Consider the following 19664-nt stretch of genomic DNA (forward strand, 5'->3'; position numbering starts at 1 on the left):
CCGGCAGCTAATCAGAGGGCCCCAGCCGGAGCGATCCCGGTTTTTACAGCCCGCACGCCGGGGAAGGGAGAAGCTCGCCGGGCCGCGGATTATACTCGCCCTGCAAAAACGTCCGGAGAGGTACCAACAAGACAAACGCGGACAAAAGACAAGTGTGTTCGTGCAGTCTGACGACTTAAACCGCACAATAAGTATAAAAACAAACCAGTCGGTCCAGTAGTTGTTTTTGTTTTGGGGGGGAGGATATAAACAATTGCATTTTTCAAATACTGCCCGGAGGGAGTGAGTGAGTCGTGGTGGTGGTGGTGGGGGGAACAAATAAGGACAGATGCATCGGTGGTGCTGAAGGAAAACAAAAACGATGGCAAAGGTATCGCGTTTGTTTTCAACCGCGCACAGCTGAGGTGTCAGACGCCCCCCGGCTCCTGTGCTTGGCTGTTTTAATTAAGCCCTAACAGCGCCGCGGAAACGGCGAAGTGACCCAACTCCGCCAGCCAGCGAGTAGGTGGGGGGGGCAGTAAGGCTGCCAGCCCCCCCTAACCCCCCGCCCCGCTGTGAGTTTGCCCTTCCGCGCCGCCAGCCTGAGCCCCGGCTGAGACACGTGTTTTGCTGCGGTTCCGGTGTGCAGCCCTGCTTACTTCAGCGGCCATTGGGAGTGGAGCTGGGGAGGCGGCTGTTTTGTTTCGTTTCGTTGTGCTGTGTGTTCGTGTGTGCCTGGCTCCCCGTGAGCGTCCGAGCCGGGCGCCCGGCCGCGATGGTGCAGTGCGTGGTCCAGGGGTGCCCCAACAAAACCTACCCCAAGGCGGGGTTCGCCAACCGGCCGCGCAAGCGCTTCTTCAGCTTCCCGAGAGACCAGGCCCGGGTGAAAGTGTGGCTCGCCGCCCTGAGGGAGACGGAGCGGGTGCTGTCCGACCACCACCGCATCTGCGAGGACCACTTCCTCAAGCACCACATCACCCCGTTAGGGGTCACGAAGGACGCCATCCCCATCATGCCGCCCTACCTGGACGGTCCGCTGGCCTCGAGTGCGGGGACGGAGCTCGGCGAGTTTGCTGGCGACGCGGAGATCGAGGTAGGCGCACTCACATTAAAAGCCCCGTTTGTCGGCGAAGGTTTTGGAGACATGATCAACCCGAGGGATATTTATTAGATTTTTACACTGTATTTAAAATATTGTCATGTTTACACTTGACACTTATTATAATAATAATAATAATAATAAGCTTTATTATATAGCGCCTTTAAAGGTGGCTTCTCAAAGCGCTTTACAGGATGAGTTTTAGTTTTAACTAGTTTTAATATACACTATTAACATAGCGCTATAATGTTTTTATGATTTGTGTATGGTAAAATGTACCAGCTCTTGTAACATGCTCTGTATGTGACATTGGAAAATGTATTTTTCTTTAATACATTGTTTGGCGTGCCTTACTTCTGACTACCTAGACCCGCGGTGCTGAGCCCGCAGTCAGGCCGGAGTTTGTTTTTATTGGTCGGCTGCACAGATGCTGCCACAAAGTGAGATGGATCCGAATACCGGAAATACAAGCGCAGTGAAAACAGACGCTTTTCTACAGCGCAATTCACAAATTGCTCCAAGCGTAAAAGCCCTGGTTCACAAATATTACACGTTTTGGGTAGGCGCTTCTTTTAGGTAAGATGCGCTGTTTTTTTTTTTACAAGGCAGCGAGCAACACCCTTGGTCCGTTACAGAAGCTCAACAGGCCCTTTAGTACCTGATTTCTTGTGTTTTGCCTCGCAGTACTTGTTCATTGCAGAGATTCTGATTTGTGGACTTGGAAACTCTCCTGCCTCATGTTTTTTTGGCTTTAGTTATGCTGTTTGGACCCTTTTAAAACGGATTGCAGTCATGTTTTTAGCCCCTTGGAATTTGGATGGGGCTAAAAATGCAAAAGCCTTCTAATTAGTTTTTCAGTGAAGCGCAGGAGCTTATCTGAAACTTCAGCTGCTTGTAAGGGGTGTGTCTGTAGTATAATTCTCACCCATGTGCTGTATGTCTGCTTTCATTTCATTGCCAACAACGACTGCTGCACGTTGTGCATTTGATAAATAAACTTTGGTTTTATTTGGCAATATTAAGCTGCACTGTTTGTAAGCAAACCGAGGAGTCCACAAAGGTTAATGTTTGGTTTACGGCAACAGTACACCAATATAATGATATTCCTGAAACCAAGCACAGAGAGCGGTAAAATATTATTGGTCTTCAGGAGCACAGGTGAGATTTACTTATAGTTTCATTCAATAATGAAAACTCTCTTGAATATGTATGCTGTTTGTCAGTTCATATGCTTCACTTATTACTTATTATGTTCTCAAATGAGGATATTGTGATCTGTAAACCTCATGACCACATACTTTAGATGCAGAGCACGCAGTTAATTTCACTTTCATTTCAGTTAATTAAATAGGTGGTTATTTTAATTGGACAGTAGGAAATCTCATTGCAGTTCAGCTTATTTGTGATATGCCCAACTGCCATGCTTATTTGCATGTATGCTCCAATACAGAGAAATTAAGGGAACACCAAACTACAGCAGCAACAACAAAGTTAACACACAACGTAAATAAAAGTCAGCACAAGAAGTTTGCAGAGTAGAGGTGGAATTTAATAACTTGACAGCTTGCAGGAAGAAGCTATCTCTGAATCTGGAAGTTCGTGCCTTTATGCTCATATTGCTTACCATAAGATAACGTCACTTTATTAACCCTTTACAATTTCTTGCATTAGGAATTTGTCTTTTCGCATACCCCAGCTTGCTCTCCATGAGACACACAGACAGGGAGAGAAGCTGGGGGTCAGAGCGCAGGGTCAGCCATTGTACAGCGCCCCTGGAGCAGTTGGGGTTAAGGGCCTTGCTCAGGGGCCCAACGGAGTAGGATTCCTCTGCCGGCTGTGGGATACAAACCGGCAACCTTCCAGCCACAGGCGCAGATCCTCAGCCACAGAGCCACCGCTCCGCCCCAAGGGCAGGGGAGAGGAAAGTGAGAAACCAGGATGACTGGTGTCCTTAGCGACACGTCCAGCCTTCCTGAGACAGCGAGATGTAAAAATGTCCACAGTAGAGGGGAGCTGTACTCCGGTGATGGACGGGGCTGACCTGATCACCCCCTGTAACGCCTTCCGGTCAGACAACGAGCTGCTGCCAAACCACACTGTAACCCCACACCTGAGCACACTCTCAATAGCGCACCTGTAAAATAGAGCACATTTTTTTCAACTGAGGAAGTAGAGGCGCTGTTACACTTTTTTGTAGCTCCAGCTACATGCTGGGACCATGTAAAATCGTTAGTCATGAAGGTACCCAGGAACTTGAAGCTGCTAACCATCTCTACAGCCACCTCATTGATGTGAATAGGGGTGTGGTCCCCAAACTGCTTTCTAAAATCCATGACCAGCTCTTTGGTTTTGCTGACGTTGAGAGAGAGATTATTGTCAAAGCGCCACTCCACCAGGCTCCTGACCTCATCTCATCCCTGTAGGGATATTTCACCATTACTATTGATTTGGTCAAATGATGATAGTATCGTCAGCTTGCTTGTAGATGGAGTTGGTGCTGCGTCTGGACACACGATCGTGGGTAAACAAGGAAAACAGCAGGGGGCTAAGCACATAGCCCCGAGGGGCACCTATATTGATGGTCAGAGTGAAAAAAAGCTTTCCATCCACCCTCACAGCCTGTGGTAAGGAATTCCAAAATCCAGCTGCAAAGAGAGGTGCTGATACCCAGATCATTGAATTTGCTGACTAGTCTGGATGGAATTAGAGTGTTAAAGGTGGAGGTGTAATCGGTGAATAGCATTGTAACATACGTGTCTTTTTCATCCAAATGACCCAAGGCAGTGTGAATTGCTCGGGATATAGCGTTGTCAGTTGACCTGTTGTTATGCAGACTGCAGGGGGTCTAAACACTCAGGTACCATAGAGTTAATATACCCCAAGACCGGCCTTCCAGAGCATTTCATTCCAGTAGCTGTGAGAGCTACCAGTCTGTAATCATTAAAACAGGCCCCCGTATTTTTCTGTCATGATGAGAATCATATCTAGTGGCATATTCTGCCAACAGTGTCAAGAAATGTACTACACTCTATTAAAGACTAGTGATGTGGGGTATTGAAGGAAAATGAATGCAAAGCTTCAAGGCTAAGAGAATTGCTTTGGGAGGTACAAATTAAGTACGGTCTCTGATCTGCACAGTTGATCAATTACCTGCAGTTGATTAATAAACTGAAGTGTGTATAAAATATTGCTTTGGCAAAACTGATTTAATTTAGTTTATAATCTGAAGCTGAGGAGGTTCCCGTCACTGCTATTTGAATTTCCTTAATCTGCTTTGTAAACTAATCATAATTATTCATATCCAGGGCAAATAGTTTCTTACTGCCGGTGGTCACAATCAGGAACCATGTGTTTTCAAAACGTCGGCCCTGTTTCCACTTCATTTTTTTTTTTGTAAGATACTGTTTGTCAAAGACACATTTACTGTCTTGAACAGGCTAGGTTAGTATTTTGTCCTTAATCACAAGTAATATAGAGAAGGTTGGCATGGGTGAGAGAGTTTAGCATAAAGTGCTGAATTATTAAATCGCACATAATTATAAAACATAAACACCACTATCCAAGATTAAATTCTTCTTACCCAGTCAAAAGTTGTTCCAGTGAGTATGTTGGTATTTTTGTAACATCTGGACTGTGCTTAATGCTTTTGCAAGCTAATGTATCTAATAATAGTTATATAGTTAATAATAGTTATTATTATTATAATATAGCTATATAATAGACTATAATGTTACTTTAATTTTGTTGGAGAAAAATATTATCCATTGAGGGACCTTCTGTAGAGTGGTTAAATTTTCTTTTATTTTAAGACAAACGGAAACATTCAGGAGACTCTGACAATAAACTATCCCATCTTAAAGGCACTGGAATACAAATGACAGCCTATCTTCCACTGTCAATATTCGTAGTTTATTTAATATTGCAGCCACCTGTGAGACCGGCAGATCTGATAGGGAATCGAATCCGGATTGCTGTCTTCCAAGACAAGTGAATTACTCCATTGTCAGAAGGTCCAGACCCAGTGGCAAGGCAAATACTCCAATTTAACCCCTGTCTACTTTAGGGTCCGTTACAATGTAAGGTGTAGGAGGTAAACTAGTTTTGATCTCTTCCACAAATTCTGTTCTTTAGGGCGTTTTGGGGAATGTGCAAAAAAATGTTCGCAAAAATGTGCAAACTGGTGACTTGGTGTTTTTTTTTAGCTAATATGACATGAATACGAGCTCCACAGACCCCTTTCTCTGGCTTTTCCCCATGGGCGGAAGTGCTGAAGTAAGCAGGAGCTACAGCACTTGATGAATTGCAGCTCTGCCCCAGTTCCGCACAGCACCCAGGGAGTGTCGCACTGAGGCACCTGAAAAGCCTTGGCTGTAAAAACACTTTTTTTTTTTCCCCCCTGTACCTGTAAAAAAAAAATTAAATTAAAGAACCAAGCTTGTATTACCATTTTCCCTTTATATCTTTTTAAAGGTACCTGCGAAACTGAACAGCTTGGAACGCATACCTAAACGTGGTGATTTCACCTGATTTATTCACTGAGTAATTGTGAATACTCTTTACAGGTCCACTGTAGAAGCTGCTCTTCACTGACATGGAGCCAGAAAAGCAGTAATACTGCATTCTTAAACAGCGAGACTGTCAGCTCTTTCTCTAGCCACTCAAAATGACAGATACCCAGGCGTTTCAAGGACAGAGTTCTGCACGAGGGACAAGGTGACCGCTGGGGCTCTTTGCTGTTTTTCACCACCCTCAGTGCCCCGTTTCAGAGATCTAGTGTGACAGTAGCTGTTAATGTGAGCTGATCTCCCTGTCGTGTTTTTAACAGATCCATATTCTGCCAGGCTGACCAGAGATCAAGAAACCTGTCACTTCAGATTCTCTCTTTATTTCCTTCCGCTGAGCTTTAGTGCTGTGGAGGCAGGGCCATAAGCAATTTTTCATTTCCACAAGCCGGTTATTTCGGTCAGAAGCACCACTTGACATAGCGGAGTCAAAAATTGAGATCTGCGGCCGTTTTGGGTGTTTTCACCAACTAATAAAGCTCTTACCCTGTTGGGGGAGACTTGTCACGTGCGGTCCAGAAACAACGCTGCCAAATCATATTTATTACCTTAACCAAATTAAAAATGAAAGGGGGTTACAAGAATTCTTATTATCCAGGTTGTTGATTTCTATTTGTATGATTTATTTCTAAAATATTGGATAAAGGCCATTTGATGATGGGGCGTATAGGTGTGTCAGTGCAAATTGTCCAAAGGAATGTACGTAACTGTAAGACCACAATCTGTGCATGTACTGTGGCGATGTCACTATTCACAAATGTGTCCTTGCACGAAGAGATGTGCAGAAAGAGATTAGGAAGATGTGGATACTGTCCAGTGCTCTCGGGTTCACGTGGGTATGCGCCCTCGCCGCTGCCGCCTCAGGTCGGCCCCCCCCAATCGTCGGGGACTCGAACCCGGGCCTCGGGCGTCACTCAACGGGGACCCAGCCAGTTGAGCTGAAGGGAAATCTCCCATCAGCCCGGCAGCTGCGGTCCCTGCCATTCACAGGGAAGGGCGGCGACGTCGCCCCGCTGGTGAGCCGGCTCGCACCACCCTGCAGTGTCGGCCGTATGCGTTACAGTGTTATAAAGCTGATGTCTAGTGCTTAGTGGGAAAACCCTTGGATTACATTGGCTATATTTTCCAAGTGTCGTGCTTATTTCTGCTTTCAACTGTGCCATCAGAGGCATTTCCTCTAGTTATGGCCTTACAGAACTAGAGGCACCTGTTATGTTTGCTCTTTTATGTGATGTTAACACAAAAGTTACATGTAGAGTGTTAAGGCGTCGTCTCGGTATTATGTTCCCTGTTGAAGCAGGCTGTCGGTGGACTGGGCTGATGGCGTTGTGGGAGCATGCAGCAATGTAGTCATGTCCAGCACTCTTTCTACAACGCAGACAGAACCTGAGGCTCTGGGTGGCTTTTGTGGGGGCTTTTGGGCAGAACCAAATGTCTTTCCAGATGCCATACAGTGGCATACATATGGCAGAGGAGTGTCAGACTGTTGCTGTTGTACATTGATGCTGTGCCACTTTCTCCTTGTTTTCCAGTTTGGTAATGCAAATGAAGCCTCTTCCGAGGATACCTTTTTTATGTTTTCCAAGTATACAAGCAGGTAGATGGATCAAAGGGACAGTGGCATTCATTTTTGAACTAATTCAAGTATGAAAATGCCATCCGAAATACGTTTTCTAATGCTGATGGGTGACGAGTTTAAATGAGCATTCTGATTAATTGGCATATAGTGTTTGTATACAATTTGGATGCAAATACAATTGAAGGGGTCAAGAGGAAAATAAAGGATGATACTGTTGAACAACAGGAAGTCCTAAAGCCGTTCGATGAAGGTTCATTGCCACAGCCAAGTTGTCTGAAAATGTGTAACTTTTTTTTTTTTAAAAACAGGAGGAGAACCGCAGTCGTTGTTATAAGGAGCGGTCAGTGAACTGGGAGACCCCTCCAGAGGAAACTCTTGAGTAAGTGTTTCTACTTTCAGTGTTGGTGGAGAACACGGCAGCAAAAATGTCGAAGGCGGTACCAGTGTCTGAAAATGTGTTTAAGTCTAAGCATCATAAAATGTAAACAATAACATAAAAAATAAGGTTTCCGTTTTTTTAACTTTGAATAAATGATGTATTTGTGGAATAACAGTCCACATTCATCATTCATCAATAAATGAAATGTATTACTACAAAAATGAATACATTTTGTGCTTGTGGTATGTATCACTGAGAACTAAAGCTGTTATGAACTGATTTTAAAGTACTCTCCGTATTTGTAATCGAGAACGAAATTTGATTTCTATACAGGGGTTTAATCCCAAACACGAGTGAATTAAGTAGGACGAGATCCGCTCATATAGCTGTGGAAAACGGCGAGCGCTCCACCTAGCGTCCAAACCTGACATTACACCGCCGTGAACAACTGTTTAGGACAGCGGTGGTGCGGTTTCACTTTAAAATCACGAAGCGGGCAGGAGTCAGTGTCGCGTTTTGAAAGCCACTCTGTGCCCTCGGATGGATACTTCACCGACACAATCGGATAAATGTCCGAAAGTCGTGTAGATTGTCATCGCATTGGGAGCCGCTGACGCAGAAAGTCAACTTCCGCCCTGCAGGAGGAAGCGGCGGGGGGCGGGGGTCTGTTGTGACAGGTTTGTCTGAGATCAGGCCCGGTGCTAGACCTGCAATAACAACAACAAAAAAAAAGCAATAACCGCTGAAACGCTTTGCTTTGATGCTATTCATTATGCAACATGCCTGATACCTTTCTAATGTTTTTTTTTTATGTTCCGACTAGTACTCACGCCCAGTGAACTTCCCTGTCTTGTATACTCAGCCCGTTCATTTCACAGCGCTGCGAGTCGGCGTCGCAATAACCGATATTGACATGACCAATGACACCTCGGAGTGCGAATGTCGTGGTTATATTATGATATGTGAATGTGTGCGTGTGGTCATCTACCCTATGCTATCAGTAAGCCCTCTTGCTGCCAGGTTTATGTAGGACTCTTTGACGCTGGGCAGCCTTATAAAATGAACCCCGAGCAGAAAACGCTAAATGTGGATCTTGATTCAAGGCTTTGATAAATGAGTGCTGTACAATTGTGGTAACACGCCAAAGTAAAACTATAGTCCGGTTATTGTTGCGGCTTTTTAAGTTTTTTTTTCCACTTTAAAGTAACTTTAATCTGTTCGTCTTTTGCTAATGACGCCATCCTTAAATTGTATACTTCCTCCGATAGCATTAGAGATTTTCACCGATAGAGATGCCAATAAGAGAGCCTACGATTTCAGCTAACGTACATATTTAATAGCATGATCATATGTGAAATCTGAGTGATTGCATGAAAAATATAGCATTCCCAGCTTGCAGAGATGAAATGTTTCAGTTTATATGCTGATTTCATTTGGTTCATTTGGCACACAGCCTTTACATTTTGCATAGGATGGTCAGAACACAGGTGTTTTGGTCGGTGATTTTTTAATAGTCTTCAGCCTTTTTCTCTCACCACATCATCTCTGCAAAGGTTTAACTGTTGTTTTGCAGATTACCTTCCTCAAGGAGTTTTTGAAGTAGTTGTCAGAATAAACACCCTACTTGTGTTCTTTTATAACTTGTGTTGGACTCCTAGCCTATTCACTGCAAAACCTGTGTGAATCTGTATTTCTACAGCCAGACATTATGATCTCACACAGAAATCAAACTCTGACGTATACAACTTTTTACAAGTCCTCGAGTTACTTCCCAAATTGTTTCATTTGTCATCCTGATTTTTTTAAAAGAATATTTATCCTCCTTTAAGATGCATCAACAGATTTAATAAAGTAGAAAAACCTTCTGCACTCATAGTCTGTGAATAGATGCGTAACTTTTTTATTCCAAAACCATATAATTCAGGGTAGCACCCTTTCCAGGAATCCCGCAGCCCACTCCTAGCTCAGAAATGTGTGTTGTGTGAGCTGACGGGATTGGTTTTGCCCAGGATCTGGGCGAAGTGACTCATGCCCAGTGATGGGCTTGGGCATGGAAGAGCTGCCTTCTTCTCTGACACTTGCCATCTGTGTGCGTCACGAGCCGAGGGGCTGCACGGCCGTTAGACTTTCGATTCATGACAAAACCACGTCATCTCAAAGACCGGGCCTTCTCCGACTTCAGACTTTGACCTGATGTTTTGTTTTTTTTCAAGTTGGTTTATAGAAGAACCTATAAATCCTTCTCAAGCATGCATGTTAATTAAAAGTTATTGGTTTCGTTTTTTTTCTCCCTGAACAAATCACAGACGTTCAGCAATGGATGAAGAGGGGCTGGCAGGGAGTCCCACAATAAAAGGTACGGGTCACATTTTTTTGCTGTGTTGCCGTGATCTTTGTCTTGGCTTCTGCACACAAACACAGTGCCAGTCAAAAATATTGGGGCATCTGGGTGATCGTGCTGTAACGCAAAGAAGGAAGGTGAATTGGGCATACTCCTGAGCATGTATGGCCAAGCGCGTGCTGGCACTACACTAAAGTCACATCAACTCATTCCTCCTCCTGATACACAAATGAACTTCTCTCTAATGAGGCAGCAGCATGACACCTTGGACATAGTGGAGGAAGACAGGACTGGCTGCTGGCTTCTGAAGTACATTAGGCCTGGCCTCTTGTTGGGCAGATCTTGTTCTTATTCCGATCCCTACGTCACAGCACTGGGGCCCTGGATGCAGTTTCTGGGGAGCTATCTGTGTGGAGTTTGCATGTTCTTCCTGGGTTCGTGTGCGTTTTCACCAGGTCGCTGAAAAAACGACAGACGTACATGAAATGGTTGCAACAATCTGAAAGTCCTCCATTACACTTTCCAGAATTTCCTCATCGTTCTTTTGCGGCCATAATTTTCTCACGTATGCCCGACACTCGTAGCTGGAAATCGGGTGCCTGTCGCCGTGAGCTCAGTCCGTTTCTTTCCGCGCGTTTTTGTTTTCCTGCGGTTCGGTTCCGTCAGCCCGGCTCGACCGAGGTCACACCCGGGTGTGCGTTTGCACCGCTGCGTCTCTTTTCAGAAGAAAAGATGGGGCGCGTCCGTTGCGATGTCTCCCTGGTCTACCTCACCAAGAAGTTCATGGACCTGATCCGGACGGCTCCGGATGGCATCCTGGATTTGAACAACGTGGCGCGGACGTTGGGAGTACGCAAGAGGCGCGTTTACGACATCACCAATGTGCTAGACGGCATTCAGCTCATTCAGAAACACACCAAGAACCAGATTCAGTGGGTGTAAGTGGTTCACTGTCGGATGTTTTTTCTACCCGAATCAAGTAACCGTCATCCAGGAATGTGCCTTAATGACACACAATACTAAATACAATTTGTATGGATGATGCAATGCTATTGCTTAACTCCTTATTGCAGGCTCGCTCTCTCTCTCTCTGAGAGTGGTTTTCTTCCACTGTCAATCGTGTTGTCAGGGTCTTCATTGACTTGGCAGGACTTTGGTGCCAGAGCTCCACACAAAATCAGTCTTTCGGGGGGAGTTTCTACAATAATAATAATCCCATACACTTATATAGCGCTTTACAGGTAATGGGGACTCCCCTCCACCACCACCAGTGTGCAGCCCCACCTGGATGATGTGACAACAGCCGTGGTGCACCAGTACTCTCACACCACACCAGCTCTCAGTGGGGAGGAGAGCAGATTGATGAAGCCAGTTCAGAGATGGGGATTATTAGGAGGCCATGACTGCTAAAGACCAGGGGGAAATTTGGTCAGGATGCCGGGGTAACACCCCTACTCTTTTTGAGAAATGCCCTGGGATTTTTACCGACCACAGAGAGTCAGGACCTCAGTTTTGTCTCATCCAAAGGACGGCGCCTTTTTACAGTATAGTGTCCCTATAACTATACTGGGGCATTAGGACCCACACAGACCTCGGGATGAGTGCCCCCTACTGGCCCCACTAACACCTCTTCCAGCAGCAACCTTAGTTTTTCCCTGGAGTCTCCCATCCAGGTACTGACCAGGCTCACACCTGCTGAGCCCCAGTGGGGCTGCCAGCTGTGAGCTGCAGGGTGATGTGGCCTCTGGCGTGTACAATGCACTTGAGTGTGTGTCTTGTTTCCCCATATCTCCGATGGACAGACCCGCTGATGTCCCTTTGCTTTTGTTGCAGGGGTTCAAACCTGATCTTTGGGGGACAAGGAGAAAAGAGGCAGCAGAAGCTGAAGGATGAGCTCCTGGATCTAGCGGTGATGGAAGAAGCACTGGATGAGCTCATTAAGGACTGTGCCCACCAGCTGTTTGAATTAACAGACCACAAAGAAAACGCAAGATATCCTTTGGTTAGTTTTTTGGTGGGGGGACACGGTGTGTGTGTGCACATTTTTAGGGTTGTGCCTGTTTCTCTAGGAATATAAGGTTACTACATCACATTTCTATTGTTATGACTCCTCGGTCTTAAAATCACTTCATATTAAAGGCCTTTTGGACATCCTGGAGTGATGGGACAGGGTTTTTTTCTAAGTGATGGACACTGACAGTATTGTTGGTCACCAGAGAAGAGGCTCCTCACAGCCCCTGATTGTGAGCTGGGTGGGTGGGTTAGCACAGCGTGAGGTACTGCCAACAGGAGTAGGGTCACAGTAGTGGAAAGGGGACTGGAAAAAAAGTGTTTTACTACATGAAATCAGTGGGATAATCACATTCTCCTGTGCCTTTTACCTACAGTAGTGGTAAAACCAGTACAGGCACCTGAATGAAATGAATACCTTTCTTTAAACCGTTGTTGTTGTTGCGGGATGTTGGGACCTACGAGACTATCCTCACAGCCGCGCGGGTGCAGTGTGGAGGAGTAGGGGCGGTCAGGGCTCTGGGCTCGGATCTGCACGCCTGCTTGGGCACTGCAGGGTGCGTGGTGTTATTGTTAGACCGTTCACACAACTCTTGAAACGCACACGCAACGCGATATTGACTGGCAAATTGTTGATGTAGCCCCCATCGATCAAAAGGGCGGCAAAATAGAATGGGTTTTAATTCCATTGATTGTAAGATTATGGAAAGAGTAATTGGAGCTCTACATAGCAATAGTATTCTAGGGAATAGCAAATGGAAAGGTCCTCCTTAACTAACTTTATAGAGTTCTTTGAACAAGCAGCAGCATCGTGCATGGTTTAAATTCTTGATTATACGTTAGATTTTCAGTAGGCTTTCGATAGTTTTTCATAACAGATAAATGTACAATTTGCAGGCTGTCAGCATTCGAGTTAATACAAGCCAATTGAGAATTATGGCTAATGGATAGAAAAAGATGTGCAAACAAGGCAAACACTCAAACTGGGGTGATGTAATTAGTGGAGTACCAAAGTGTTCTCTGCTTTTCATTATTTATATCGGTGATCCAGACTGTGTACTGTGTAGTAGGCTAATCGAGCTCACAGCCGAGACCAAAATGGAAGGATGAGCAAGCAAGCAGAAGCTGCACAACAGATCCAAAAGCTTGAAGAGAGTTCAAGACTGAGCAGACACCTGGCAGATGTGTACGGTAGACAAGTGCAGAGTGTTCCAGGCAGGCGGCAGAAATGAACTATAGCTATTAACAGGAAATGCCTCAAGAAGCGTCTTTTGAAAGAGGATTAGTTTTGTCAATGAGTGACTACGATGACACACTTTAAATCTTCTAGACAGTTTGGTGAAGCGATAAAAATGTCAGACGTTGAGCTATGTAGTTAAAGCCCGGTGCAGTGGCTCTTTGGCTAAGGATTTGCGCCTGTGGCTGAAAGGTTCCTGGTTCGTATCCCGCAGCCAGCAGAAGAATCCTACTCGATTGGGCCCCTGAGCAAGGCCCTTAACCCCAACTGCTCCGGGGGCGCTGTATAAATGGCTGACACTGCGCTCTGACCCCAAGCTTCTCTCCCTGTCTGTGTGTCTCATGGAGAGCAAGCTGGGGTATGTCAAAAGACAAGTTCCTAATACTAGAAATTGTATATGGCCGATAAAGTGATCTTAAAAAAAAATAATAATCTTAAGTGTACAACACGCTGTTGAAATGTCTTTTACTATACCATGTACATTTTTGGTCGCCATGTTACAAAAATGTTCTTACTACACTGTAAACAGTCTAGAGAAGAGCAGCCAAATACCTCCTACAGCAACAAATAAATCTTGAGCTGTACTGTGAAGAAATGTACTGCGTTTGACGGGCTAATAGAACTGAAAGAATTGAATTATTTTAGTCTTTAACAGGGAGGACTTTGAGGAGATCTGTTTCATGTGTTCCGAATCCTTTAAGTCAACCCACTGGACACTTTCAGAGAAAGTGAAAGGCACATCTGAGAATACAAGGGTAAAACTACATGGACATGTACTGAATGGAAACTCAGAACAGGAGGCCCTTCTGTGCTCTGAGGACTGTGGAACAATAGGCCAAGTGGCATATTATCTAAGACAGTATCCTGGCGTTTTTCCAGAAAGCCTAGATGAGATCCTTAAACCCAATTATCTCCTAGCAACCAAGCAAGCCGGCCACATTGCCTTCTCCTGTCTTTAACCCTTCCTATATTCTCAATTTGAGAAATGTTTGGGTTGAACCACCAGATTCCTAAATTAATAAAAGAAAAGTGAGAAAATGTACACAATTACAAAAGTATTTTAGGTATTTCTCACTTATGTTAGCATGCCCGTTATGTGGTGTGATGTAGATGCGCTGTAGCCTTCTTCCCCGATGAAGGGGCTATGCATGCAGGTAAACCTGTACTAAACGGCTACCTGAACAAATGCTGGGTGACTTCAGTTATTTTGGTCTCCAGATGGTGGCAGCAAAAGCCAGGTGGAAGTCTTTCTCTTGGCTTTAGCATGACTTGAAAATATTGATTTACACAACTTGGTTTACAGAAAGCTTTCTAGAAGGGTGAGTGTTTCCTAAGATATTTTAAAAAAGCAAGCAAAACTTTTCTTGAATTCTGCTAGGCAGAATAAGCTGTTAAGCTTCTTTTTTGGAATGGAAAATTAGTTTGTTGTTGGTAAATTTAACTACAATGAATGCAGCCTGGGACAAGAATGAGTTTGAGTACACAGCGAGAACAATCGTCCACGTGAAAGACAGTTCTTCAGTTGACAGTGCTTCAGAATCACTTTTTCTGTCACAAATTTTAATTTTGAGAGCCGGAGATTTTGGTTTTGAGAGCTTTCAATAAAAACCTACAATAAATATGCTTTTCGCCCATTTGACTTAACGCGTTGGCTAATGCGAAGGTGGAGTTGCGCTGTTTAGTTGTTCTGTACTTGGCTGATTCATAATGTACCTTATTCATAATTCCAAGAATTAGGTGAACATTTGTACAGCCGTTTCATACTTTTGTTTCAGAAAGCCGTCTCTCTTATGCAGACTGAGGTGTTGTTACAATGCGGCCCAGATCTTGGGTGCTGATATCGAGAAATGCGCGAGTGACTCTCCTTGACAATGCGGCACCTCAGCTTATGTGACCCACAGGGACATCCGCCAGATCCACGCCTTCCAGGAGCAGGTGGTCATAGCCATCAAGGCACCCGAAGAGACTAAGCTGGAGGTTCCTATGCCAAAGGAGGTGAGGCGCTTATTTCACCTGAGAGCACGGGAGCGCGGCACTGTCTTTAACATTCAACACATTCCTCCATCCGTTGGGAGCTGTGAAGGTCAAATGGCCTCCGTTTGAAAGCCATGCTGCCAAGCCCAGTAAAGTTCTCAGGTTTTCCCCACAACTCTTCAGTGCTTGCAGTATAAATGTTTGCCTTCTGCATGTGAAGAATATCAGCCCCTGCAAGACACCCAAAGCTGAGCTAGCACACAAGGCTGTGCTTGTACTGTACTGAACATGCTTCTGCACTTGGTTTTTCAGTTCTGAGTTGCAGGTTGACATCACACAGTCTAGCATGTGGTCCAGTTAAGTGTAAAGTGGTGACCTCAATGTATGTAGCTTGCGTTGCATTATTTAAATGAAAAAACGTGAGTGTTGGCCTACCTTTAAAAGCACATCTGATATCTGACCTACAGTATTTATGCCCACAAGGCCAAGACTCTCCTTCCGTCTTTCATGTGACTCCGGGGAGATTAGGGGTCATCCATGAGATCTCTCTTTCAATAATCAAGACGTATCAAAGGTTCCAGCATAGCGGGTTCATATCCTGTGGCCACGTTTACAGCAGTGCATCCTGTAAAAGGTTCTCCTGGGATTAACACGCTTGTGCTGTATGTGGCTCCTTAAAAACAAACCGCTTCTGCTCCGACGACGTGCAAAAGCTGGGGGGGGGGGAGAAACCGAGCCCAAGAACAGAACTTCTCTCGTGGTTCCAGGACGGCATCCAGATCCACCTCAAGGGCTCCAGAGGCCCGATCTCGGTGCTGCTGTGCGAGACGGACGGGTCGGAGGGAGATGCGGAGGAAGACGGCGGGACCTTCTGCCCCCTGGAGGACAGCCGAGTTCACGTGGCGCCTCTGCTCAGAGGTAACGGGTCGGCCCCGGTCCGTTTTCACGGGGCATGCAGAGCAGCGTGCACATTGATCCTGCTGGCATTGTAAACGGCAGCCTCTCGTAGAGCCCGGCTTACACAGTGTGTTTTTTTCTGGTTTGGACTGCAATCGCTGTTTGGTAGCTGTATGATCGAGTGTGGGCTTTCCATGAAGGGCTTCAGTGAAATAGCCGGCCTGCGGGGTGCTCCCTCTATACAAGAATATCGGACCCAAACGGAGAACGCCCCTTCTGTTCTAGTGAAAGTGCACCGTTTCCAACACTTTTCAGCACATAGGACATTGTGCCGACTTTCCCCGACGTGTTAATGAAGAATCTGCTCCCTTCCTTCTTCTTCTGACCGCACGGATCTTAATAGGTGATGTATTCATGACGAATAGAAACGGGTGGGAGTCGTGCCACATCAGACAGCTCTGTCAGTGAGTCAGAGTTTTTCCTTCTGCTAAAGTCCAGTTGGTTAGATTTGCAGCTGGAAATTCCTAAATTAGCACAGTGTTCATGCCAGTTCCAGACTGCATTCCGCTGTGGAAGAGTTAAAAGCAAATCTTAAAAAAAAAAGGTGCAGGTAGAAAATTTAAACCGGCAAACAGATCTGTTTATTTCAGCGGGGTTTTTTTTTGTGTGTGTGTGTCTGGAGCAAAGACCGTAAGAAACAGGGGGGGTCACCCAGTCCGGGGACTGAGAAGCAGGCCAGAGTGCAGACGAAAAGAGTGAGCAGATTAATTACTGGCAGCAAACAGCAATGCGTCCAGTGAAGTTTCCCATTTGTTTCTCTCGGTGTTGTGAGCGTTGTGTGGCGTATCGCCTTGAGATAGGGGAAGCTTGAGAAGCGAAGTTTAAAAAAAAACAACTTTTTTTAGGTCTTCTTCATGGGCTTGAAAAATAAAAACATTGTATACCACTGTGCTCCTTGGGTTCCTTATTGATAAAAAGAGCGTTATATAAATTAATTAAAGTGTCAGAATGCGTGGGGGTAACATCAGCGCTAGCCCTGTTTGAACATAAACCGGGAGTGGTACTAAGTTGATTGTGAGGCGGTCACTTTACCGTGATCGAGACTTCTTTTTTTTTTAGCAAGTGGTACTTTATCTTAAGCAAAGAAAACTGGAGCAATCCTGGAAAAGCTGGACACGAGCCTCGAGCCTCGGGTGCCATCTCCTCTTCACAGTCTGTAGAACATCGGACCCGAGCAGCGGAGCTCATGCACCCTTCTGTCTCGTGACACAATTATAGAGCTGCTGCAGCAGCAGCTGTTATCCGGGTGTTGTTCACAGCCTTCAGGCGCAGCAAGTGCCGAGACGTTCTGTAGGCGTGTCGCATGTCGGAGCGATCAATACGGAATGCAGGAGGTCTGCAAAACTCGGCTTCCCCCTGGAACGGTCACCTTTCTGTGGATTGTTGCGTCAGTGTGCGCCTTATTTTAGGGCTGGAAGTTTGCGTGCTGTTATGTACTGGTGTATTGCCAAGGTATTCACCCTCTCCCATTGGCGTTCTCCTTTGCTGGTTTGTAAATGATGTATACCCATTTTGCTGCATTTGTATTTTATTGAAAAGCAGAAACTGAACAGGTTTATGGGTGAAAGACCCATGTAGAATTCTGAAATCTGATCTGTTGATAATGTAAATATTCACCCCCCTCAGCGATACTTGGTAGAACCATCTTCAGCTGCGGGTTACAGTTCTGAGTGTTTTTGGATAAGTCTCTAGCACCTTTGCATCCTAGGATGGTGCAGTTTTCACCCCCTTGTTCTTTACAAGCCTGCTCAGGCTCTGTCAGGTTGGCTGGGGACTGTTCATATAGAGCAATGTTCATCTCTTTCCTCGAGTTTTAATTTTATTCACTCCCGATAGTATCAGCCTGTCTTTGAACCACGTTATCCAGCACAGGGTTGTAGGGAAAAATCCCCTACAACCCTTATCCCGGAGCTTATCCCGGCCAGCAACAGGTGCTAGGCTGGATACACCCTGGACCGGACGTCAGTAGGTCGTCAGGCGCACATGGAAACGGAGACACACTCACGCCAGGGCCTGATTTCTCAGAAGCCAGTTAACCTGCCAGTATGACTTTGGACTGGGAGGAAACCAGAGCTCCCGGAGGACACCCACAAGAACACAGGGAGAACATGCAAACTCCGTGCAGACAGCACCCCAGGTCCAGAATTGAACCCAGTGCCCCGGCGCTGCAAGGTAGCACTACTAACCTCTGCACCACTGTGTTGGCCTCGTTTAGCGTTTTTGTTTTGGATTTTTCTCCTAGAAAAATCATGTATGTTAATATAAACTCTCTAAAAAATGGAGAGGAAGGGGGAACTGCTCTCACTCCAGGTACTCGTATACTGCATGTAGGGAAAGAAACCAGCTTTACATCGGCTGACCCTGAACAGAGCAGGTAAATCACGCCCTGCTCTTCCCACTCTCTCCTGTGCTCGTCTAGTAATTCATTTTCACAAGCCAGCTGAAACTACAGTGCGTTACTTTCCTGCGGGGCTCAGTATCGTGAATTGTTCCACCCGTCCGCTTCTGTGGCTTTGCACTTGTGGCGTGCGGCGTCGGCGTGTCGGAGTCAGCCGTGAAACTGAGACCCTGAAGGCCACAGCACAGAAAATCGCACGAATACAGTAGCTGCAAAATCATTCAGCGTTGAGGGTTTCAGAGTGTCCGTTTTTTTTTTCTCCTTGTTCCAGCCTCTAACTTCAATGTGGGTTCAATAACCGACCTTGTTTTTCTTCTTAGACGAACCAACTGTTTCATCGTCATCAGCTGCGAAGTCCCCGCACTCGGAGAACGGCGACTAGACGGCCTCGTCTGGGCTTTTGAGTGGCTCCTGCACTTTGTACGTGGTCCCGAGAAGAACTAGAGGGCAGTAATCATCGAGGATGTATGACTGCGCTCGTTTCGAAGTGAGCGTGTGTAAAATAATCATGAGTGAAGTGAGCGAGTCGTTGAAACAGGGATTTTGTGTTCCTTCGAATCTGATTTGAAAGATGGAAAAAAGTCTCGCTGGGCTTTACAGCAGTCCTATTTCTATTGATCAACTGTGAGTGCGTGATGTAATAATATGAAAGATTTATTTTTATGTCTGACTGTGGTAAGAAATATTTTGTAATAGACTTTCACTGCTGCTCTGAAATGTGAAGCTCCATTGGAGCTCTCCAGTGTAGTGGCAGGATCAGGGAAGCTTTTAATGTGTCTTTCATTTACCTGTGTACATGATACATTTTCTCCAGGTAAGCAATCGTTCCAAAATCTAATTAGGTATTGAAATATGATATTAAGTAGCAGAACAACCAAATAGATTTGTGTTTATTTTGTGTTCTTTTTGTATATTGGATTTGATAAAATAAACTCAAGTGATATCAAGCATTCTGGTTTTATTTACAGTTACCATTCAGGTCACTACTAAGTGCGTTTCTTCTGTCGTCTGAAATGTATGCTTTGAAGATTGAAATGTATTATTGTGTAGCATGGATGATTTTAATCTGGAAATGGTGAACACCTTTCTCTTTATGCTCACGGTGTACATTGAGAAGTGCATTTTCAACTAAAAGCATTGGGCATTATT

At 45.4% G+C, this 19664-nt stretch overlaps 1 protein-coding gene across 1 annotated transcript; it reads left to right on the forward strand.

Moving 5' to 3' along the window:
* Positions 1-29: 29 nt before the first annotated feature.
* e2f6 (E2F transcription factor 6) lies at positions 30-19462 on the forward strand. Its single transcript, XM_088626571.1, has 9 exons — positions 30-120; positions 154-1072; positions 7528-7598; positions 9905-9954; positions 10664-10877; positions 11773-11931; positions 15067-15181; positions 15928-16078; positions 18836-19462. The coding sequence occupies exons 2-9, from the start codon at positions 755-757 to the stop codon at positions 18895-18897; spliced, it is 1140 nt and encodes a 379-aa protein (XP_088482697.1). The 5' UTR covers positions 30-120; positions 154-754; the 3' UTR covers positions 18898-19462.
* Positions 19463-19664: the final 202 nt, after the last annotated feature.

The sequence above is a fragment of the Lepisosteus platostomus genome, chromosome 3 (genome assembly GCF_059453375.1).
Source record: "Lepisosteus platostomus isolate fLepPlt1 chromosome 3, fLepPlt1.hap1, whole genome shotgun sequence".
Taxonomy (NCBI): domain Eukaryota; kingdom Metazoa; phylum Chordata; class Actinopteri; order Semionotiformes; family Lepisosteidae; genus Lepisosteus; species Lepisosteus platostomus.

Bases quoted from the DNA above. Each gene is read 5' to 3' on its own strand.
- e2f6 (XM_088626571.1), top strand. From the start codon at position 755: ATGGTGCAGTGCGTGGTCCAGGGGTGCCCCAACAAAACCTACCCCAAG. The intron at 1,073-7,527 runs GTAGGCGCACTC...TTTTAAAAACAG, and splicing joins CTGGCGACGCGGAGATCGAG to GAGGAGAACCGCAGTCGTTG. The intron at 7,599-9,904 runs GTAAGTGTTTCT...AACAAATCACAG, and splicing joins CCTCCAGAGGAAACTCTTGA to ACGTTCAGCAATGGATGAAG.